Source organism: Penicillium coprophilum (assembly GCF_028826855.1).
Source record: "Penicillium coprophilum strain IBT 35676 chromosome Unknown utg000006l_segment0_segment0, whole genome shotgun sequence".
In the NCBI taxonomy this organism is placed as follows: domain Eukaryota; kingdom Fungi; phylum Ascomycota; class Eurotiomycetes; order Eurotiales; family Aspergillaceae; genus Penicillium; species Penicillium coprophilum.
The window spans coordinates 4,050,859-4,070,336 of record NW_026622725.1 but is presented as its reverse complement, the minus strand read 5'-3'; the positions used below and the strand labels follow the sequence as shown (position 1 = coordinate 4,070,336).

At 49.3% G+C, this 19,478-nt stretch overlaps 7 protein-coding genes across 7 annotated transcripts; 4 read left to right on the top strand and 3 right to left on the bottom strand.

Moving 5' to 3' along the window:
- Positions 1-224: 224 nt before the first annotated feature.
- On the bottom strand, positions 225-842 carry N7500_010525 (uncharacterized protein; the record flags this gene model as incomplete). Its single annotated transcript, XM_056681663.1, has 3 exons — positions 225-460; positions 498-568; positions 649-842. The coding sequence occupies 3 exons, from the start codon at positions 840-842 to the stop codon at positions 225-227; spliced, it is 501 nt and encodes a 166-aa protein (XP_056529045.1).
- Positions 843-2,297: 1,455 nt separating this feature from the next.
- On the top strand, positions 2,298-3,987 carry N7500_010524 (putative metaphase-anaphase transition protein (Mlo2); the record flags this gene model as incomplete). The annotated part of the gene is made up of 3 exons (XM_056681662.1): positions 2,298-2,386; positions 2,443-2,497; positions 2,560-3,987. The coding sequence occupies 3 exons, from the start codon at positions 2,298-2,300 to the stop codon at positions 3,985-3,987; spliced, it is 1,572 nt and encodes a 523-aa protein (XP_056529044.1).
- Positions 3,988-4,467: 480 nt separating this feature from the next.
- On the bottom strand, positions 4,468-6,087 carry ssn3 (cyclin-dependent serine/threonine protein kinase SSN3; the record flags this gene model as incomplete). Its single annotated transcript, XM_056681661.1, has 3 exons — positions 4,468-5,536; positions 5,591-5,744; positions 5,997-6,087. 3 exons carry the CDS (start codon positions 6,085-6,087, stop codon positions 4,468-4,470), a joined length of 1,314 nt encoding a protein of 437 aa, XP_056529043.1.
- Positions 6,088-6,516: 429 nt separating this feature from the next.
- On the top strand, positions 6,517-8,028 carry N7500_010522 (putative MFS glucose transporter; the record flags this gene model as incomplete). Its single annotated transcript, XM_056681660.1, has 2 exons — positions 6,517-6,615; positions 6,670-8,028. The coding sequence occupies 2 exons, from the start codon at positions 6,517-6,519 to the stop codon at positions 8,026-8,028; spliced, it is 1,458 nt and encodes a 485-aa protein (XP_056529042.1).
- A 559-nt stretch (positions 8,029-8,587) lies between these two features.
- N7500_010521 (putative phosphatidylserine decarboxylase Psd2) lies at positions 8,588-12,245 on the top strand (the record flags this gene model as incomplete). Its single annotated transcript, XM_056681659.1, has 7 exons — positions 8,588-8,731; positions 8,803-8,847; positions 8,904-9,119; positions 9,180-9,603; positions 9,656-11,185; positions 11,254-12,005; positions 12,072-12,245. 7 exons carry the CDS (start codon positions 8,588-8,590, stop codon positions 12,243-12,245), a joined length of 3,285 nt encoding a protein of 1,094 aa, XP_056529041.1.
- An 803-nt stretch (positions 12,246-13,048) lies between these two features.
- On the top strand, positions 13,049-14,968 carry N7500_010520 (Mis12-Mtw1 family protein; the record flags this gene model as incomplete). Its single annotated transcript, XM_056681658.1, has 5 exons — positions 13,049-13,259; positions 13,330-13,920; positions 13,986-14,156; positions 14,212-14,380; positions 14,434-14,968. 5 exons carry the CDS (start codon positions 13,049-13,051, stop codon positions 14,966-14,968), a joined length of 1,677 nt encoding a protein of 558 aa, XP_056529040.1.
- Positions 14,969-15,992: 1,024 nt separating this feature from the next.
- N7500_010519 (threonine/serine exporter family protein) lies at positions 15,993-18,602 on the bottom strand (the record flags this gene model as incomplete). The annotated part of the gene is made up of 1 exon (XM_056681657.1): positions 15,993-18,602. The coding sequence occupies one exon, from the start codon at positions 18,600-18,602 to the stop codon at positions 15,993-15,995; it is 2,610 nt and encodes an 869-aa protein (XP_056529039.1).
- Positions 18,603-19,478: the final 876 nt, after the last annotated feature.

Sequence of the window (19,478 nt, the reverse complement as noted above, 5' to 3'; positions counted from 1 at the left end):
TTAGATATATTTCCCCCTTCTTATTTTTATATAGAGAGAGTATAATTATTGGCCATATGGTCGAGAATAAGGCGAAAAGCACAATTCCTATATACAAGACAGGTGAATTTCATGCGCATAGTTTTGTATAGCGATGTGGCCCCGATATGGTGACCCATGCCCCCATAAGAGGAAACTTTGCCACGAGGCAAACTGCTCCTACCCATATCTGCGCAGCCAGGTAGTCACCTTCCGTGTATCAACGCCCCCGCCATCATCATAGAAAGCAATATGTCGACCCAAGTGCCAATCTTTTCCAGACCTTTGGTTAGTGAAGGAATAGTGCCAGCAAAAACGGATATGGCTGCCGCCGACGCTAGCCCGTAAAGCATAGCAGAAGTATGTCGCTCGGTCACTGTATGGAAAGAGGCCCAGCAGAACATCAGAACGTCACACATCGCTACCCAAGGAATTTTAGTAACTCCAGCGGGTGATATATCAATTAGCCAGGTAGCCACCAAGGGTGCCGATGGGTATATCAAGGGCATTGGTGACGGGAATCGAATTCAATCCGACTCTTTGGGATGAACTGAGCTTTACAGTCGTATAGACTTGCACATATAATGTTTTTCAGCCAACAATTTCTATTCATTGGGCGTTGTAGCATACCTAGAAGAAGGCAAATTATAGAGTTTTAGTATAGAAGAGAGACTCCCGAGGTAAACAGCATGTGAACCGGCTCCTTGAAAGAACTCCATCCAGCCAGTGGCCCTGTCTTGCGTGGTGATAGTCGCGGACAAAAGGGCGCCAAGGTGACTCTGGCCATAAAGAGAGTAGTAAATCCTATGCACCTGACAGTCCATTGAACAAGTTGGGGCTACGATCAAGTATTCTGCAACGAGCCAAGCCCAGGCACGAAATGCCACACTGGAGGTAGTGGGAGTGGTGAGTGGTGCATTTTACAAATCTCTCATACGCACACCAGTTAGATAGGTATATCTCTCTTTTTCTTCACCGGTCATAGTTGTTCTGGACCCATAATCTGCCATCTTTTCTGCTAATTTTGGGCTAACCATGGAGGGATTGCTCTGGGTAGGAAGAGGGGAAAGCCACTCTTAGGAGGGGTGATAAACTCGAATGATATAGATGCATGAGGGATGAAGGGGAAAGGATGATTGAAGCTGCTAGGGCATGAGAATTGTACTTCTAAATCAATAGACGACCCTTGTCTTCATCTGGTCATCAAGGTTGCTTACGATATATATAGATATATAGTTACCCCAAGGTCATCAAATAGGCCCTTCAACAGTCAACACATCTGCACTTTCATCATTAGTATCCAAGTGAAGTGAAAGATTTGAGACAGAAAAAAATAGTCTTAGTTTCCCACAGGATGTGTCACGGGGATAGACTAGGGCTATATACCAAGGAGTGATCGCCGCAGAAAGACCAAATAATGCTATTGGTATATTAGCATGTCAAAGGCTATATTCGGCCTATCGGATCCAATAATTTAGCACCCCAAGGCTAGAAGGTATTAATGTCTGTCCTAGTATGGGATGTCTCGTGAGAGTTGAGTCAAATGTCTTTTCCACCCAACCGTGGAGCGGTGGATAAACGGATATCCCGTAGCTTTGGCTCGCGAAGAAATTCTTGAAACTATTCTGTAAGGATTTAGCCTCAGATGACACTACAACAAGTGGCCCATACAAACTCAAGGGCAAGAGAAACAGCCGACTAGGTCTTGCACCAGGAACTGAGCTGTGACACCAATTCTCAATTCAACCTTGCAATAATCGTTTTCACATGACACCGTGAACATAGCGCCGGAGTGAGCGATATCAATGGCTAGTACAGGCTGTATTTATATGTATTGCGTGCTTATTTGACTATCGAGGCAACACAGGGATTCTTATACAACATATGTGAATGGTTGAGGCGGAGATTACCGTGTGACGGTCACCGTAGGCGGCGTGGGACGCGAAGATATCCATTTATACAAAGTGTGCGACTTGCAGGGATGAGGCAGCTCAACTTCTGATCATATGCCTTTGGACTCACTTAAACGTGATCACAGTGTATAAGATATAAAATTTCTAATGATGGCCTTCTAAGGTTGCAAGCGTTGAGGTGGTATGGGAAAAATTCTTGTATATAGACCGCCATGCTGCTGTTGGCATCTGCCGGCAGAAACTCAAGTTATGTCGCGACTCCATCACGTCGCGTCATTTCCAACACATCACCTTGACACTCGTGACTCCTGGGTGTTTCGTAGATTGCAAATACCTACGACAAGAACACAGATAAAGCCCACTGCAATGGAGGTCCCACACTCGGCTGTTGCTCAGCTCACTGAGGATGCTCGTAGCGAGAGCATGGGCTCTCAGAGTTCCCAGACTGCGAAGGAGTATGACACATTCCCTAATACTCTGCCTACATTGAAACCATACTGATCAAACTTAGGTTTATTGAGTCTCAGCTCCAACTTGAGGCAGATGCGCGGGAGGCCCTACCTTATGTGAGTGCTCTGGCAAAGCAGGTGGCGCACGACTTGTTTCACAGCTAACCTATTGGGTTCAGGCCTTCGACTCTTGCACACATGACCTTGGACCCTTGCGACAGGTTCTATTTGCGTGTCTTACATGCAACCCCCCTCCTGCCGACTCTAACGAATCCTACACTGCTGCTGGTGTCTGTTACTCGTGCTCGATCGCTTGTCACGGCGAGCACACCCTAGTGGAGCTCTTCAACAAGCGCAACTTTGTTTGTGACTGTGGAACTACCCGTTTGCCTTCACATTCATGCTGCACACTCCGTGAAGATCCCGTGACTGGCAAGAAGGGTGTCCACTCCCAAAAAGCCGCAACAAGCAACGCATACAACCATAACTTTCGCAATCAGTTCTGTGGCTGTGGCGAACAGTACGATGCATCTTCAGAGAAAGGGACAATGTATCAGTGTCTGGGACTCGGCACCGTCGAGACGGGAGGCTGTGGCGAGGACTGGTGGCACCCGGAGTGTCTCATTGGCTTGTCGCGTGATTGGAACAAGGCTACCCCTAAGGCCAGTGGGCTCGGCGGCGGTGATGCCACGAATGATGCTCAAGTTGAGGAAGAAGAGGATCTGGTCCCACCTGGGTTTCCCGCGGAGGATGATTTCGACCATCTGATCTGCTTCAAGTGCATTGATTCTAATCCCTGGATCAAGCCCTACGCGGGAACTATTGGGTTCTTGCCACCGGTTTTCCGGGAAGGTGGAATCAAGACGGCCTCAAATGTGATCGAGGATCCCTCTGTACCTGTCACTCAGCCCAAGAAGATGGAACTTAAGGAGCAGAAGAAGACCGAACAATCAAAAAAGCGCAAGGCTGATGACGAGGGGCCTCGTGAAGGAGAGCCTGTCACTAAGCGAACCAAAGAAGAAGAAGAAGAACCTCCTGTTGAGGAACAGCCATCAAAGGTTATCGAGGAAGAGGACTCCAAGGAGGAAAAAGATACCCCTACAAAACCCTCCGCCCCCAAGCACACTGAGCTTCCCAAGTCCACCCCAATGGAATCGTTCTCTCTTTTTGCCTTGGATGGGTTCCATGATCAGTTGTGCCGCTGCACAGAGTGTTTTCCCAAGCTTGTCCCCCACCCCCAGCTTCGCGAAGAAGAAGATACCTATGAGCCTCCCATGTCTGACGATGGCCAGGCTAACGGTGCTGCAAGTGTCGGTACAGGCAGCATCTACGATCGCGGCGAGGCAGCGCTAAACAACATGGATCGGGTACGCGCGATTGAGGGCGCAATGGCATACAATCACCTGCGCGACAAACTCAAGGTATTCTTGCAGCCATTCGCTGAAAGTGGACAAGCTGTCAGTGCGGAAGATATCAAGGGCTATTTTGAGGCGCTGCGTGGTGATGAGCAGGGCATCAAAGATGCTGCTCACCACGCTTCAACTGCGGGTGGTGACGGCAATGATGATACCAATGGAGACAAGCGACATGAACAGGATGGTGTGTGACTATGATTCCTTGTCTGATTTTCCGGCAATGACCACTGACTCGCTTTGATTGTAGGGTTCTGATTCTCCTCTTATGCATCTTTTTCATCTTTTCGGCGTTCTATCATCGGATGCTCTCTGGGGGAGGGGGCGGGGCTTCAAGCTTGGCTCACTATGTACGATATTTTATGGATATGGGATTAGGAAATGAGCAATGATGGGAGGTATGGTACAAATGGCGCATCCTATGTGATTTACACGATTATTATTTAGCAGAGCTCGCGGAAAACACTACACGTTTATAATGCAAGATATAAAGTGGTCTGATGGCGTTCAGGGCTGAATACCAAGACCAAATCTGCGTAAATCACGATGCAATTCCGCTAGTTATTGTAACGCTAACCCCGAATTAAATGTATGTGGGTGGATATTATGGCCAGCCTGTCCACGCGCCGCAAAATATGATCAACACAGATATGCAGCAAGCAAATGAAGAAAGTATTACTCCTTGAGGCGCTTGGATGCCCTCATCAACGAATCATCTGGGAGTCCACTTCGTTTGGTGCCAGGAAGACTCCCGCTGCGGATATCATTGTCATCTTGAGTGACTCGACGGTGTGGGTATTTGCCCCCGATACCCTCGAAGCAGTTACCGCTGATAGGGCCACCATTGGTGAAGTATGGGTGTTCGAGAGCTTGCTCAGCGGTGATCCGCTTTATCGGGTCATATTCAAGCATACGCGATAGAAGATCGAATCCATCTGCACCGGGAGTACCAGAACTGGAGGTGGACGTGTATCCACCGTTTTTCAAGCAGCTCTGGTACCAGCCTTCAAGATTAGAGCCGCGATGAAAATGTGAAGGCTGGCGGTGGAGCACCAGAGACTGGAGTTGGGAATATTCGGGCATGGAGACTAGACCTGGCCAAGTTTCTTTGCGGGGCAGACCGAGAATTTCGACAATTTTCATCATTTGGTTGCGCTGGAAGGGGACTGTTTTCTTGCTGTCCATTTTAGCTTCTTCACCCTTGAAGATTGGCCGTAGCGAGAGTAGTTCGGCGAATATGCATCCTATTGCCCACATATCGACGGCAGGAGTATAGTGCCGGCTCCCCATAAGCAGCTCCGGTGCGCGGTACCAGATCGTGACGACAACTTTGTCGCCGGAGAACAGGGAGTTGAGTGGCTTATAGAACAGACGTGCTAGGCCTAAGTCGCCAATACGAATGGCACCGCTTGAGGTGACGAGGATGTTGGCTGGTTTCAAATCACGATGCAGGACCCAATTGGTATGAAGATAGAGCAATCCATTCAGCAACTGGAACATGATAGACCTGACCATGTTTGCTGGAATAGCATGTCGCTGAGGTTGGGTGTGGTGATGAATGATCTGAAGCAAATCATGCTCTGTATATTCAAATACCATGAAGATGCACTTGTCCTCCAGAATGATCTCTTCTAGTTGGACAACATTGGCATGTGAGAGTTCAGTGCACAATGCCATCTCACGAATAGCTGACTGCGACAGACCTGTGTACTGGATCGTTTCACCTTCCTTGTCGGGTTTGAATCTGGACGAGATTAGACAGTGAAAAGTAGAAATTTGATGCTCAGAGGGATTTTACTTTTTGATTGCAAACTCCCCTTTTTTGCCATTTTTGCCAACGGCCTTGTACACTCGGCCATATGTACCGCTGCTGATGAAGCCTACTATATTATACCGGTCTCGGACCCGGACTTTGCTGGTATACCCACCGGGTCTTCTTGATTCAATGGCATCTGTTAGTCCCCGGGTTAGCATATCAAGCTAGCTCGAGAATTCGAATGCGTTGGCGAGGATCCCTTTCAATTGCAAGCTCGCACCACAGAATCAAGATCATCACAGAGAATCAAAGGGAAAGAGTTACCACGAGAATAGAATCCTCCAGAATTCAAGAAAGGGAAACCCTTTCCAAACATGATGGAATAGAAACGAGGTGTTCACACCAAAGAACCAAGATCAATCAGACTCAAGGAAGAATATGTAATTACCATCGACAGTAGCCTGGAGACTCCGTTTCAAGTTACCAACTCTGGTTCGTGAAAGAGAGCCGGAGGAAGAGGGCGGGTTTGTCAGACTCATTTGTGGATCAGAAGGGGTCAGTGATGTTGTCACTCCATTGGTGGAAAGATATCTTCTCCACGTTTTCCACTTCTTTGAATGTATATATCTATAGAGAAAAGGATCAAGATTGCCGAGAGATTCTCTAATGTATTGTCTGAACCTTGAAATTGTACGAGCCGAGTCAAACGCTTAGTCAGATCACATGTCGGTCGTGCTTGGACGCCTGCTAACTCTTCGACTCCTCAACTGTTCAAGTCATGGTCTGCATTGTGACTCGATCGCCTAAATTCAATGTGACGGTCGACTATCCAGGCAGACACTTCTCTCGTCTGACCTAATTACCCCCAGATCATCTTATCTCTCCGCGATCGGCAAACGTCATCTAAAGCTCCGACGCTCTTAACCTATCCTCAACCGGCCGTCGATTGACCTAGAATTCGTCTCACGATGGTTTTGGGCGTATCAACTCAATCGAGGGTCACTCCGTACCTGGTATATCTCGTCTTTGTTGTCACGCTTGGTCCGCTACAATTCGGCTTCCACCTGGTACGATATCCCGCCCTCCAATCCACTGAACATTACTGATACGTGGATTACCAGGCAGAGCTTAATGCCCCCAAGACCGTGATAACATGTGAACAAAGTGGAATCCATTCTTACGTCTCTTTTCATGGTCTACCGCAATGCTTCCCTATGACTCCATCGCAATTCGGCCTCGTCTCTTCGATCTACACACTCGGTGGCTTACTCGGAGCTCTGCTGGCAGGACCTATTGCGACTAAATATGGACGTCTGCTTGCCTTAAGAGCGACCACTGTATTCTTTGTCCTAGGGCCTGTGGCAGAGACACTTGCACCGGCGATTTCCCTCTTGAGTCTTGGTAGATTCCTCTCTGGAATTGGCTCTGGTGCTGCAATCGTGGTTGGTCCTATCTACATTTCGGAAGTCGCTCCTCCCAGTGCTCGAGGCCTCTTCGGTGCCTTCACTCAGATTATGACCAATGTTGGCATTCTGTTGACACAATCTCTGGGATACTTCTGGAGCGAAGTAAGCCGCTGGAGACTCATCCTGGCTGTGGCCGGAATCATCGGTGCTCTGGAACTTTTGGGACTGTCCTTAGTACCAGAAAGCCCTTCATGGCTCGCAGAACACCAAAAGATCAGCCAGGCACGCCGTGTCCTGCAGCGGATCCGCGGTCGAGATGCCGACATTGAGGCGGAGATTGCGAGCTGGAGGACCTCAGATGCACCTGCGTCTGGCGAGGAAGAATCATTGCTTTCCCCCTCCGAAGATAGGCCCCCTAATAAGCCTGTAGTCACCTTTATGCAGGTGGTCAAAGACCCATACTACCGCCCGGCTATTATTGCTGTGGTTGGGGTAATGGTCGCCCAGCAACTCACCGGGATGAATAGCATTGTTATGTACAGCGTGTCCTTACTACAAAAAATATTACCAACGACTGCTGCGCTACTCACGGTGATGATATCTGCGATTAATCTCGTGATCACTCTGGCATGCTCCCCACTGCCGGATCGCATTGGACGAAAGTCGTGCCTGATGCTGAGCATCTGTGGTATGGGCTGCAGTTCTATACTTCTTGCGATAAGCATCTACATGAACGCTAAGATCTTGACGGCGATCGCTGCTTTGCTTTTTGTGGCAGGTTTTGCGATCGGACTGGGCCCGGTCCCCTTCATCTTGGCGTCCGAGCTTGTTGGGCCCGAGGCTGTCGGGGCGGCACAGAGCTGGGCGCTGGGCGCCAACTGGATCGCAACTTTTGTGGTGGCACAGTTCTTCCCAGTGCTCGACGATGCTCTTGGTGGTCGTGGACAGGTATATTGGGTGTTTGCCGCTATGGCCGGGTTGTTCGGTGGCTTCATCTATCGATATGTACCAGAAACCAAGGGCAAGACTAATGTCGATGAGGTTTGGGGACGCACAGACCGACGACAAGATTGATTTTAGCTTCTATTGAGAATCGATATGGATTTCATCTAATTTTCTTCCAATATACTAGATTGTACGGAGTACAATACATAGATGTTGCATGGGATTCAACATTATAGGCTGGGAGTACTGCATAGGAGCCTTTGACCTGCATGTCAGGAAAAAAACACCAATGAGATGTATATCATACACATTTCACTAGACACGTTCAGGGATAAGTACACAACAGGCATCCATTTTTCCCTCTAATAACTTGCGGTGTGGAGTAATTGACGTCGATTTCACCTGTTTCTCCCTTCCCCTCAAGTTTCTTAGTTTCTCTTTAGTCTATCGACACCCATTCGACTTGACTGAAATCTTGCAAAGCACAGAAACTTGGAATTTACAGTGGATAAGTCCATTTCTTGGCCTGTGATCGACCCGAAGACCAACATCCGGATATCGTCGATCAACTCCGGGGTCTTAGACGTCAATTGTGTTGACTAGGGGGGCAAGCCACCCCTCCCAACACTTTTCTCCCGCTATTTTTTCTTCCTCTTCTTCTCTTTCTTTCTCATTTATACCATCCGCAATGGTCCGGCTGGCATTACCCCAACGGTTGAGCTCACATCTGTCCGCGAGGAGCGCGTCGTCCACTCCCGGACAAAGCAGGAGCACCAGTCCGTTGCGACCAACGGAAACTAAACCTCTCCTACTCAAGGTTTCAGTGATCCGGGTATGTACTGAAAATTGTGTACCGTTTCCTGTTTCCATGGGCTCTCTGGCTAATTTCAATGGATTTATTAGGGACGCAACCTCGCAGCCAAAGATCGAGGTGGCACGAGCGACCCAGTGAGCACCCTTTCAACAAAGAGAATTCAGACTATGACTGCTTACATGTTGTACAGTATCTGGTGGTCACATTAGGAGATGCGAGGCAATCGACACCAACCATATTCAAGACCCTGAACCCGGAATGGAACGTCTCATTCGACATGCCCGTGGTGGGGGTACCGCTGTTGGAAGCTATATGTTGGGATCATGATCGGTTCGGCAAGGATTACCTGGGCGAGTTCGATATTGCATTGGAGGACATCTTCGTTGATGGCCAGGTGAATCAACAGGTAGGTGGAAAGGGACACGTTGCTTGGACAGTTGGGGGCTCGCGCTGACCTGACCCATAGCCTAAATGGTACACTTTGAATTCCAAACGGAAAACGTCTAAAAAGAAGGATAGCACTGTGTCTGGCGAGATCTTGCTGCAGTTTTCGCTCGCCGATCCTGCGAACCCCACTGCCACTCCACCGGAAATCTATCGCAAGTTCAAGAAATTGGTATATTCGGGTGATGAGGATGATCAGATCATTCCTCCTCCCGATTTCGATGATCTGGAACAGGACGATGAGAATGATACCTCCGATGAAGCTGATGACCTGGCAGGTGGCCCGGAAGTGAGGGAAAAGCGCCGTCGGCGACTTCGGATGGCTCGCTTGAGACGCAAGTCCCTGGCAGCTCGTGCGTATCAATTCTCAGGCTCGGGGACTGGAGTGCATGGTATCGTTTTCATGGAAATTGTTCGGGTGACCGATTTGCCTCCTGAACGAAATGGTATGGATTATCCCCTGTATGCAAAAGCGCTAGATGTTAATTGATGTTCTAGTAACGAGGACATCGTTTGACATGGATCCTTTTGTCGTGACCTCTCTGGGAAGGAAAACCTTGAGAACACCTGTTATCCGCCATAACCTGAACCCGGTGTATAATGAGAAAATGGTGTTCCAAGTAATGCGACACGAGCAGTCTTATACTATCAGCTTTACTGTGATAGATCGAGACAAGTTCTCGGGGAATGACTTTGTTGCCTCTGCTGGTTTCCCTCTGCAGAATCTCGTTCAGGCCGGCCCAGAAGCAGACCCTGAAACGGGATTATATCAGTTTACGGAGGATCTGGAGGAAGCTGATCCCACTACGAATGCCAAACTCGGTACGCGATCTGGAGTCAGCCCCTCGAGATCTGGTATCAGCCACTCGCAATCTTCGTCAAGTCTCTCCAGAATGGCTCGGCCCGTATTAAAGACGCGTCACTCTGCCACTACACCCTCAAGCCAATCAACACTCGAAGCTCCATCACCGAATCTCCTTGCGCCCTCCTCTCTCCCCGACGAAGGAATTCCAGATATGGCTAGCTCTAGCTCATTGCAGCTGTCCTCCACGCTGAACACTTATGACGGCGAATCATCTCCGCCGCCTGACAAGGACGGCTTCAGATCTTATACAATTCCCCTCATGCTCAAGAATAAGGAACGGTGGGAAGACAAACATTCGCCAGAGCTGCACGTCAAGGCAAAATACCTACCGTACAGTGCTCTCCGACAGCAGTTCTGGAGGTTGATGCTTAAGCAATATGACGCCGACGAGAGTGGTCGCATTGACAAGGTGGAGATGACGACAATGCTTGATACTTTAGGTTCAACGCTAAAGGAGTCGACAATTAACAGCTTTTTCGAGCGCTTCAGCGCAGAGAATGCATCCAATGAAACCGATGATCTCACATTCGACCAGGCAGTGATTTGTCTGGAGGACACGCTTCAAACTCTGCAGAAAAGAAATTCAATGGCTGCTCCCAGAACGCCTTCGCTTCCTCTGTCAACTGCTGGAAGCCAAGATAGTGAGCAATCTAGCAGCGATGAGCACATTCTGGAAACCAAGACCACTGCTGCTTCCAATACCGACCCGCAGAAAACATCTATCCCAACCCTGTCCAGTGAAGATCAATCTAGTTCTGCTGATGAATACCTTCAGCCTGATGATCTTGGAGACGAAAGGGGCGAGGAGCACGTCGTCGAAATTCGCGAGTGCCCACTTTGCCACCAGCCGCGTCTTGCGAAACGCTCTGATGCAGATATCATCACGCACATTGCCACGTGTGCAAGTCAAGACTGGCGCCAGGTTGATAACTTGGTTATGGGTGGCTTTGTGACTTCCAGCCAGGCACAGCGCAAGTGGTACTCCAAAGTCATCACAAAGATTTCATACGGCGGATACAAACTCGGAGCGAACTCGGCCAATATCCTTGTACAAGATCGCATTACGGGTCAGATCAACGAGGAACGCATGAGTGTTTATGTGCGACTTGGAATCCGGCTGTTGTACAAGGGGATTAAAAGTCGTGATATGGAAAAGAAACGAAGTATGTAGCTATTGTACCCAGGTGTATCTGTCTGACGAAAAGACCTATTGACTAACATATTCTATCAGTCCGCCGTGTGCTGCGCTCTCTGAGTGTCAAGCAGGGTCGCAAATATGATGACCCGGCCTCGGCATCTCAAATCAAGGACTTTATCAATTTCCACCAGCTGGACATGTCTGAAGTCCTGCTCCCCCTGGAAAATTTCCGCAATTTCAATGAGTTCTTCTACCGTGCCCTCAAGCCTGACGCCCGTCCGTGCTCCGCCCCTAATGAGCCTAAGATCGTTGTGTCTCCCGCCGACTGTCGCTCAGTGACCTTCGACCGTTTAAGCGATGCAACCAGCATTTGGGTCAAGGGCCGTGAATTTTCAATTGAAAGATTGTTGGGCAATGCGTACCCGGAGGATGCCGCGCGATACCGAAACGGTGGGCTCGGCGTGTTCCGTCTGGCACCTCAAGATTACCACCGCTTCCACATCCCCGTAGATGGAATCATGGGTGAACCCAAGACCATCGAGGGCGAGTACTATACGGTGAATCCCATGGCGATCCGATCTGCTTTGGACGTATACGGTGAAAACGTTCGCATTCTAGTTCCCATTGACTCTGTTGCACATGGCCGAGTTATGGTTGTCTGTGTTGGTGCCATGATGGTCGGCAGCACGGTCATTACCCGGAAAGCCGGCGAGAAGGTTTCACGAGCGGAAGAGCTGGGCTACTTCAAATTCGGTGGTAGCACCCTTTTAGTGCTCTTTGAAGAGGGCAAGGTCAATTTCGACAGGGATTTGGCGGATAACTCCAAGGGTGCTTTGGAAACTTTGGTAAGAGACGAATCCTTTATTTTTCCGTACTTCGTCAATTACATACTAACACGCCTTTATCATCAGATCCGAGTTGGCATGTCAGTCGGGCATAGCCCGGATATCCCTCAGTATGAACCTGACATGCCCAAGATGTCAGAGAATATCACTGCCGACGAGATGCAAGAAGCCAAGCGGCGCATCGAGGGGAGCCTGGCACCACCAAGCAAGGCCACCACCTTACTCAAGTCGATCCAATGATCTGTCTCTCTTTTCTTCTTTGGAGTGGCTAGGGCTCAACTCCCACCACTTTTTTCACTGAACATATTGTTTTTCAACATCGGTGTTGGGGGTTATCTGTATTTCTGGTGAAACATCATAGCGTTTATCTAGCAGCATCTGCGCATTGCGAGGAATGGGTGTAGAAGAGATGTGTGTGAGAGAGAGTTGAATTTCAGAGCCAGTCATACATTCACAACGTTTGGATATATTTTGTCTCAATATGAATGGAAGTTGTCAAAGTACATAGTCCAAGCAGAAAGGCATTGAAGTATAACGGTCGATCCCAAAACAGTCTAGTGTCCCCACGCGCCCGACCAAAACAACCGCGTGCGAGAATCCAACCCACCCACTCACATCCTAACCTGTCGCTCCCCTTGCGTATCTTCTTAATTGAATTGAATCAGTCGCCCAATTTGCTGCAGTTCGGCTGCAGCTCTGAATTGGGACGCGACCCGCGCCTAAAATCCCGCGAAGCCGACCCAACAACTCGACCGTGCCACAGCCATATACACGTCAAGTACCCATTGGTCAACAAACCGTCGGATTTGAGAACACCGCGTTGAGATCGATCCGTTGTTTAGAAGGCATCCACTTGAGCCCGGAATTCATTCGCATACGAGAGTCGCGCTTGTTGTTTCTCCAGGAAGCCTCTCCAACCAGGGGTATTTGACTGGAGAACAAGACACCGCCAAGCGACTGGTCAACATCGGAACGGGGGTGCTTGCTTCGCCGCCCTGTGTTTATTCCTGACCATTCAAAACCCCGCGTGAACCCCTCCTGACATGACAGTCGCGGTGCTGGCGACTACAACGACCAAGACAAAGCGTCGCGAACCGCTGGGGAAGATTGCAATGGCCGCTCCAAAGACACAATCGCGCTCTGTGACCGCGTCTGGTGGAACTGGAAAGGTTAAGGATCGGAGGACTACGCGACTCAGCGCGAGTAGACAAGAGCTCGAGGAGAGTACAAACAAGCTAGGGAAGCGACCAGCTGGTGAGTTGTTCGCTGGTGGTGGAAGTCGTCGAGCGAAGGCTGAAAGAAATGTTCTAATCTGCCTCTTTAGTGACATACGAGGAGGATGCGGAAGGGTTCCAGTTCTCTTTACTACCATCAAAGAAGCCCCGACCGTCAATCGAAGCAGTTCCAGAAAATCACCTTTCAGACATGGAAAATGCGCCTCACAAGTCAACACCGAAAAGAGGACGGCCACGAAAAAAGCAAATCGATGACGAGACCACTCCAAGGGCAGTGCAAGCAAAGGGGAAAAGCGTGGAGCTTCCAACCAGGAGACCCATGAGGGGGACTGCAAAGACTACACACACAGAAACTGAATTTCAACCGCCAAACATCCGCTCATCACGACCCCGTGACAGTCCAGAGCGCCAGCCTGAGGCAAAGAAACCAAAGAAAGCAGGACGACCACCAAAAGCCAAACATCAAGCGCAACTGTCCGAGTCAAATGGATATAATTCTCCAGCGCAACCTCCCGAGGGTACAAAGGTGGCACTGCCGGTGGCTGATACTCCGGTGATCCAACGCAATAAAGAGTTTAGAGGCGGAAAGGGGGATAAAAGCGAGAAAGGGCGACGGCGAAGCAGCTTGGGTATGCGGGGACGAAGGGCCAGTTTTTTGATCGACTCAGGGACATCAAATGGTAAGCTTTTTGGTCTGGCACGAATTATAAATGGCCGAATGCTGATTTCCTCTTTCCCCGTACAGCGTTACCCCATCGAGAAGTTGGTACAGCGGACTTTTACAAGCACATCGCCGATGACGGAATTCCGGAACCGCGAAGGATGCGCCAATTATTGATATGGTGTGCGACTCGGGCATTGGGGGAGAAGCCTTCAGGAGGCTCAAACTCGGACGATCAAAGCGCGCGCTTAGCAGGTACGTGGAAACCGTTGACTTGTGTGAGATGCATTGTTTATCTGACCTTTTCCAGCGCGTGTAATTCAAGAGGAGCTTCTTCAGGATTTTTCGAGCAACTCGGAGCTTTCCAACTGGCTCGGCCGCGAAGATCTGAACCCTCCAGCCGTGGTTGTCAAAAAGCCCAACCCACGCAATGTGCAGAATACAGACAAGATCAAGGAATTGGAGGAGCATATACAGAAGTACGCATACCGCCGAGAGCTGTTACAAGTGTATAGAACTAACAACTTACCAGATTACACAAAGAAAGGCAATCTCTTAATGCGCTTCTTCGACAGCCAGTGATCCCAACAGTCAAGGCTAAACCACAACCCGACAACCAACAAAAGGATAAGCACTCTTCACGTATATCACAACGCGAAGAAATCGATCCTTCTCTCCTTGATCCCTCACAGCAAGCCATACTTGAATCTCTCAATCCCTTATATCAGCCATCAGGAAGAGAACCCTCTACCCCATCTTTAACCCGACCACCTATCACTCCATCTGCCGTCTCTGCTCAATTATCGCGCATCACATCCGGGCTGGCACCGACGCTCGATGCCTTTGCAGCTGGTGTGCATGACATCGAACTATACCGTGCTTCCGCAGATACTGTTTCATCCCGAATATTACGCATCTGTTCACAACGACTAGAAGAGCGAGATGCGCAGAACACGCAACGTCGTCTCGCAATGGAAGGCATTGATGACGAAAACCCACCACCAACGAGAATGAAGGAAGACCTGGGTCTCATTCTGGGGGCATTAAGTCGGTTGGAGAGACGATAGAAAATGCTATCCATCTGCTTTCCCTGGAAGTTTCCTCTGTATATCCTCAATAATGTGTTTTCGCCCATTTGCCGTTCACTTTCCTTTCTTCCTTTTTCTCTTTCCTGCAGCGATCCTCCATGAATGAATTGATAGCGATGATCTTGACGAAATTCCATCCCGATATCATGGGATGGAGAAAGGTGCATTTACAGGGGCATTTCAATCGTTTCACAAGCTCGGAGTTTGGGGTTTGGGTTAGCAATTTGAGGTATCTGATGCTCCATAAGATGCAGAAATCCGAGATGGAGTACATAGGCAGTCAGGCACCTAATACATACCATCAGGATCATCTGTTTCCCAGTATCCGTGTAGTAAGATGCCATAATCTATCTAGTTTTGGACGAAGGGCATACATTATACCACCGCTACAAATATGATACCGCGCTCCTTTCTTTCGACTATCTTAAGAAAATATGTCAAGACCAGTAACTACATCGGCACGGATCTAGAGCTGGCATGTGAAATCACAATGAAGTCGCTTCAGTTCGTCAATAATTAATGCTTTCAATATTCCGCTGAGATACACACACAATGACAAAGTTCAGACAATACAGTTTTGTTCTTCCCATCTCGATTCGAATATGACACCTTGGGGGGAATTAAAAAGGGAATAAAACGACAGACACGCGAATGGAAGGCCTCGATGATTTTAGTCGTGACTCGTGAGAATCGTAGCTTCTATATATGTCCAGACGGAAATGGTCGGGATAGTGCGTCAATATAGCATTGACGGGGGAAGTAAAGGGAGTAAAATGTCGACAAGACATAGCAAAGAGGCCAGTAAGCTTCGCATTCGCCAGTTCCCCAAAATGGTAAACAATTAGAAATACAGCAAGTGAACTCCCGTTCACTAAAGTCGGGGTTCACGTATCTGAAATGTCCAAGAGACGCGGTAGTAGAGCATGGCGACAAAGCAATACACCCAGTAGAAAGAGAGATAGATGCAATAGGAGATAGAAGAGGCGACGGGGAGATGCACAATCTAGAAGCTGAACAGACCGCTTCGCTTCTTGCCCAGCGGATAAACCACCAAAGCTGCGAGGAAGAGACCAACTGTCGTGCCAATAGCAACTTGAACCATACCATATCCGATATCGAAGACGACCCCGTAGCTTTGATTTTTTGCCTCGTCGGCTGATAGTTTCTTTGCTGCGTCGACGAATCCTTGTGTTCCATTGTTCACAACCGCATATGGAGACCGGGTCATTTCCTCCGCAGAAGTGATGCCCGATATCAAAGACCCACTGGCCGCAAGACCGGAGGGAACAAGGACAAAGATCGCCGGCAACATCGCTGCAGCGGCGAGACCATGCCGTAGCCGGCTGTAGAAATTTCCCATAACACCAATGACAAAGGCGCCCAATGCATTGGACACCTGGGTGTTGGAATAAAAGCGCTTGGCGCTGAAGTAATTGGTCACATAGCCCGCCAGAGATATTACTATCATAATTGGCATTTGCTTCCACTTGGCGCGGTTGACAATCGCCAGACATACGGTGAATAAGATCACGAATGGAAACCGTTGCAGGTACTCATTGTGGATGGGACTGGGGGCACATGTATACGCCGTTGAGGCTTGAGAGTCAAGGAGCCCGTAAACTGCAGTTCCAATAGTGATTCCAAACCCGAGGAACAGCGAGTATATGATAGCATAGACCATGCGAACAGAACCTGCAACTATACTGCGTGACTGGAGCTCCAGACTAGCACATAGTACCGTGTATCCCGGGAGGATCAGAGCGATGGATGACTGTGCGAGGGCAGAAAAGCAGAACAAAGGTTCCCCTTGGAATCTAATGCTTCCAAAGGCACGGGCAAGGAAAGACGTCAGGACTGCGGCCGAGATCTCAAACACATTTGAATATAAGCTCGATTTTGTTGATAGAATCAATTGTAGCACTCCGAGGAGACAGCCTAGAAGAAACGCCACAGGGGTGTCAACCGGCCGGGCATTGAAAGCAAAGGGTCCAACTGATGCGCTAGCACAGCCGTGGGCGAAGATGAGGAACAGAATGTGGAATTTGCTCTCCTTCTTCATAATCTCGTCGAGCCGCTGTATTGCTTCTTCAACACCAATGACATCATGGATCACCTCCTTATAAATTTCATGCACATCGGCCAGCTTGCCTAGGTCAATACCTTGACTGGATCGGACGACCTTCACCTCTGTTGTGTGTGTGGAGGCATCGTCAAAGGAGATGATCATGCAGCCAGGTATATACAGAAACTGCCCATCAATCTGGATGACACGAGCTGTCATTCGCATATATTCCTCCAACCGATGAGTTGGAGCTCCATACTTCATCAAAGCACGGCAAAGACGGATCAAATACCGTTGTCGAGACAGAAGCTCGGCGATATGAACAGTAATATGGATCTCATCCTCAAGCTGAGGCCTGGGACGTGAGCGGCCGAGGCTCGGAATGGCAGCACCACTGCTGTGGGACCGCGTGAGCATGGCAAAAGGAGAGCCAGAGTGGCGGGATGAGCCGGCCATGGATATGCTGGAACGAGTGGTAGATTTGTCGTACCACTTCCTGTGCGGTTTCCAAACAGAGTCTGGGGACAGGCCACGCCCACTGAACTCAGAAGAGCTCCCGTGTCGAGAGCGCCCATACCGTCCACGGCCTTGATTGTGGTTATAACGAGGCGTATCGTAGAGTTTGAGCAGCGATGAGAGAATGCCTCCACGGTAGCGTGATGTCCGTTCAGCAGGCTCAAATGAGCCTCTGTCCTCGCTGGTGGTATCTTGGTCACTGGACTGCAAACCAGAAGAATGAGAGCGAAGGCGAGTCAGAAAGTTGAGGTCTCGAGGTGCCATTTGATGCACTAGATAATGGGCTCCGGAGGTGTGCGGTGTTGATCGCCCGTCTAAGAAGTCCACTTCATGGTCATCTATTAAATCGTCGAAGAATTGTTGTTTCTCGGGGAAGCTTATAGCAGGAAATTTATCTCCATCTTCAGTCTGATACGCCACTTCGGCGGGAGGGGAGGTAATTGAAGACCCTAGACTGCACTGGGGACTGTGCTTCGGAGAATTTTTAGGGCAATTGAGAAGGGATGTGAGCCTGTGGGCCCTTTCATGTGCAAAGCAGATGGATCGCCCCTGGTCATTTGTACATTGACCAAGTTCATATTCCCCTAGAGTTCCCGGGGAGGTAGTTCTGGCGTTGATCGTCAAGCCTGTAACCTCCACTGACGCGCTAGAGTGATCATCTTCCAGCTCCGGTGCTAGCTGAGAGCCTGAAGAGACTTTTTCCTGGAAGCCCGGAATGTTGGCAGTGGGTAATGGTCTTTGCGGCAGCTTGATGCCCCTTTGATCCAGTCGGAATTCGACCATGGACCCAGTGGGCTCTCTTGACTCGGATTCGCTGACCGTAAGCTTGATACGATTCGTACTTTTCAAATTATCTGCATTCCGATGCTTGTCCTGTGCACTAGCTTCACTAAAGCTCCGCGCCTGAGACACCAGTTGACCTTGGAAGCTATCACTGGGCTGTGATGGAGTGAAGGAACGCGACCTTGATAGACTTGACGACCCTTCATCAGAGGCACTGCGGGAGATCGGAAGGTCAAAATAACCTCCCGCCATTTTGGTGTAATCCTTCTTCTCAAATTGGTATCTACTTCTTGGTTACTCAGTAGAGCCCACAGACCCCCTAGGTGACCGAGCTCTTAGATTAAAGCACGGGTAGCGCGGTTCATGTGCCCAGGTGGTCAACTGTAACCCAGCAACAGTCAGCTATGTGGGATACCATGGGGAAGAGCTCTTGTCGTCGGGACTTTGTGAGCTTCGGCAGCCAAACAGATAGTGAGCTCACCTCGTTCAACGCAGAAGCATAAGAAAAGAGGAAGAGGCACTGGTACCAACGCAAAAACAAAAGAATTGACACGAAAATGCACACCAGGTCTAGAGCTTCTCGGGGAGAAGGGTTCAGATCGGAGGAAGTGCCGCCAGGAATGAAAACTATGTCATGGGTACAAAAATAGACATAGGATTTTGTATCGGGAAATAAGAACATATGCAACCTCGGAGGAAGGGAGAGGGATAAAAGAAGTCAGGCAAGGCAAATCAATATAAAAGAGACAGTGGACACGAAGTCTGCGATGCAGGAGTTCCTCTATTTACGAAGATCATCTCGGATAGAGACAGGACTACATTCAAAAGATTAAAAAAAAAGTCTTTTCCGGTTTGCTGGGCAGCACACGGACCATATCAAGAAGAGTCAGAGGCCCAATGAGACTGCATTGGCGAGGATTTCTTTTGGGCCATGATGACCCCGTGTAGCCGTAGCGGCGCCATCCCCATGCCAGGTTCTCACAGGTTTTGTCATTTCGCCACGATGATCAATCAGCTGGCAAGGTCAATGGCAAGAGTGGAATATGAGTCAAGGTATGGGACCGACAGCCAGAATGATGAATAGATAAGGTACATTCCCCCTTGGTCGGGTATACTGCGGGAGATTGG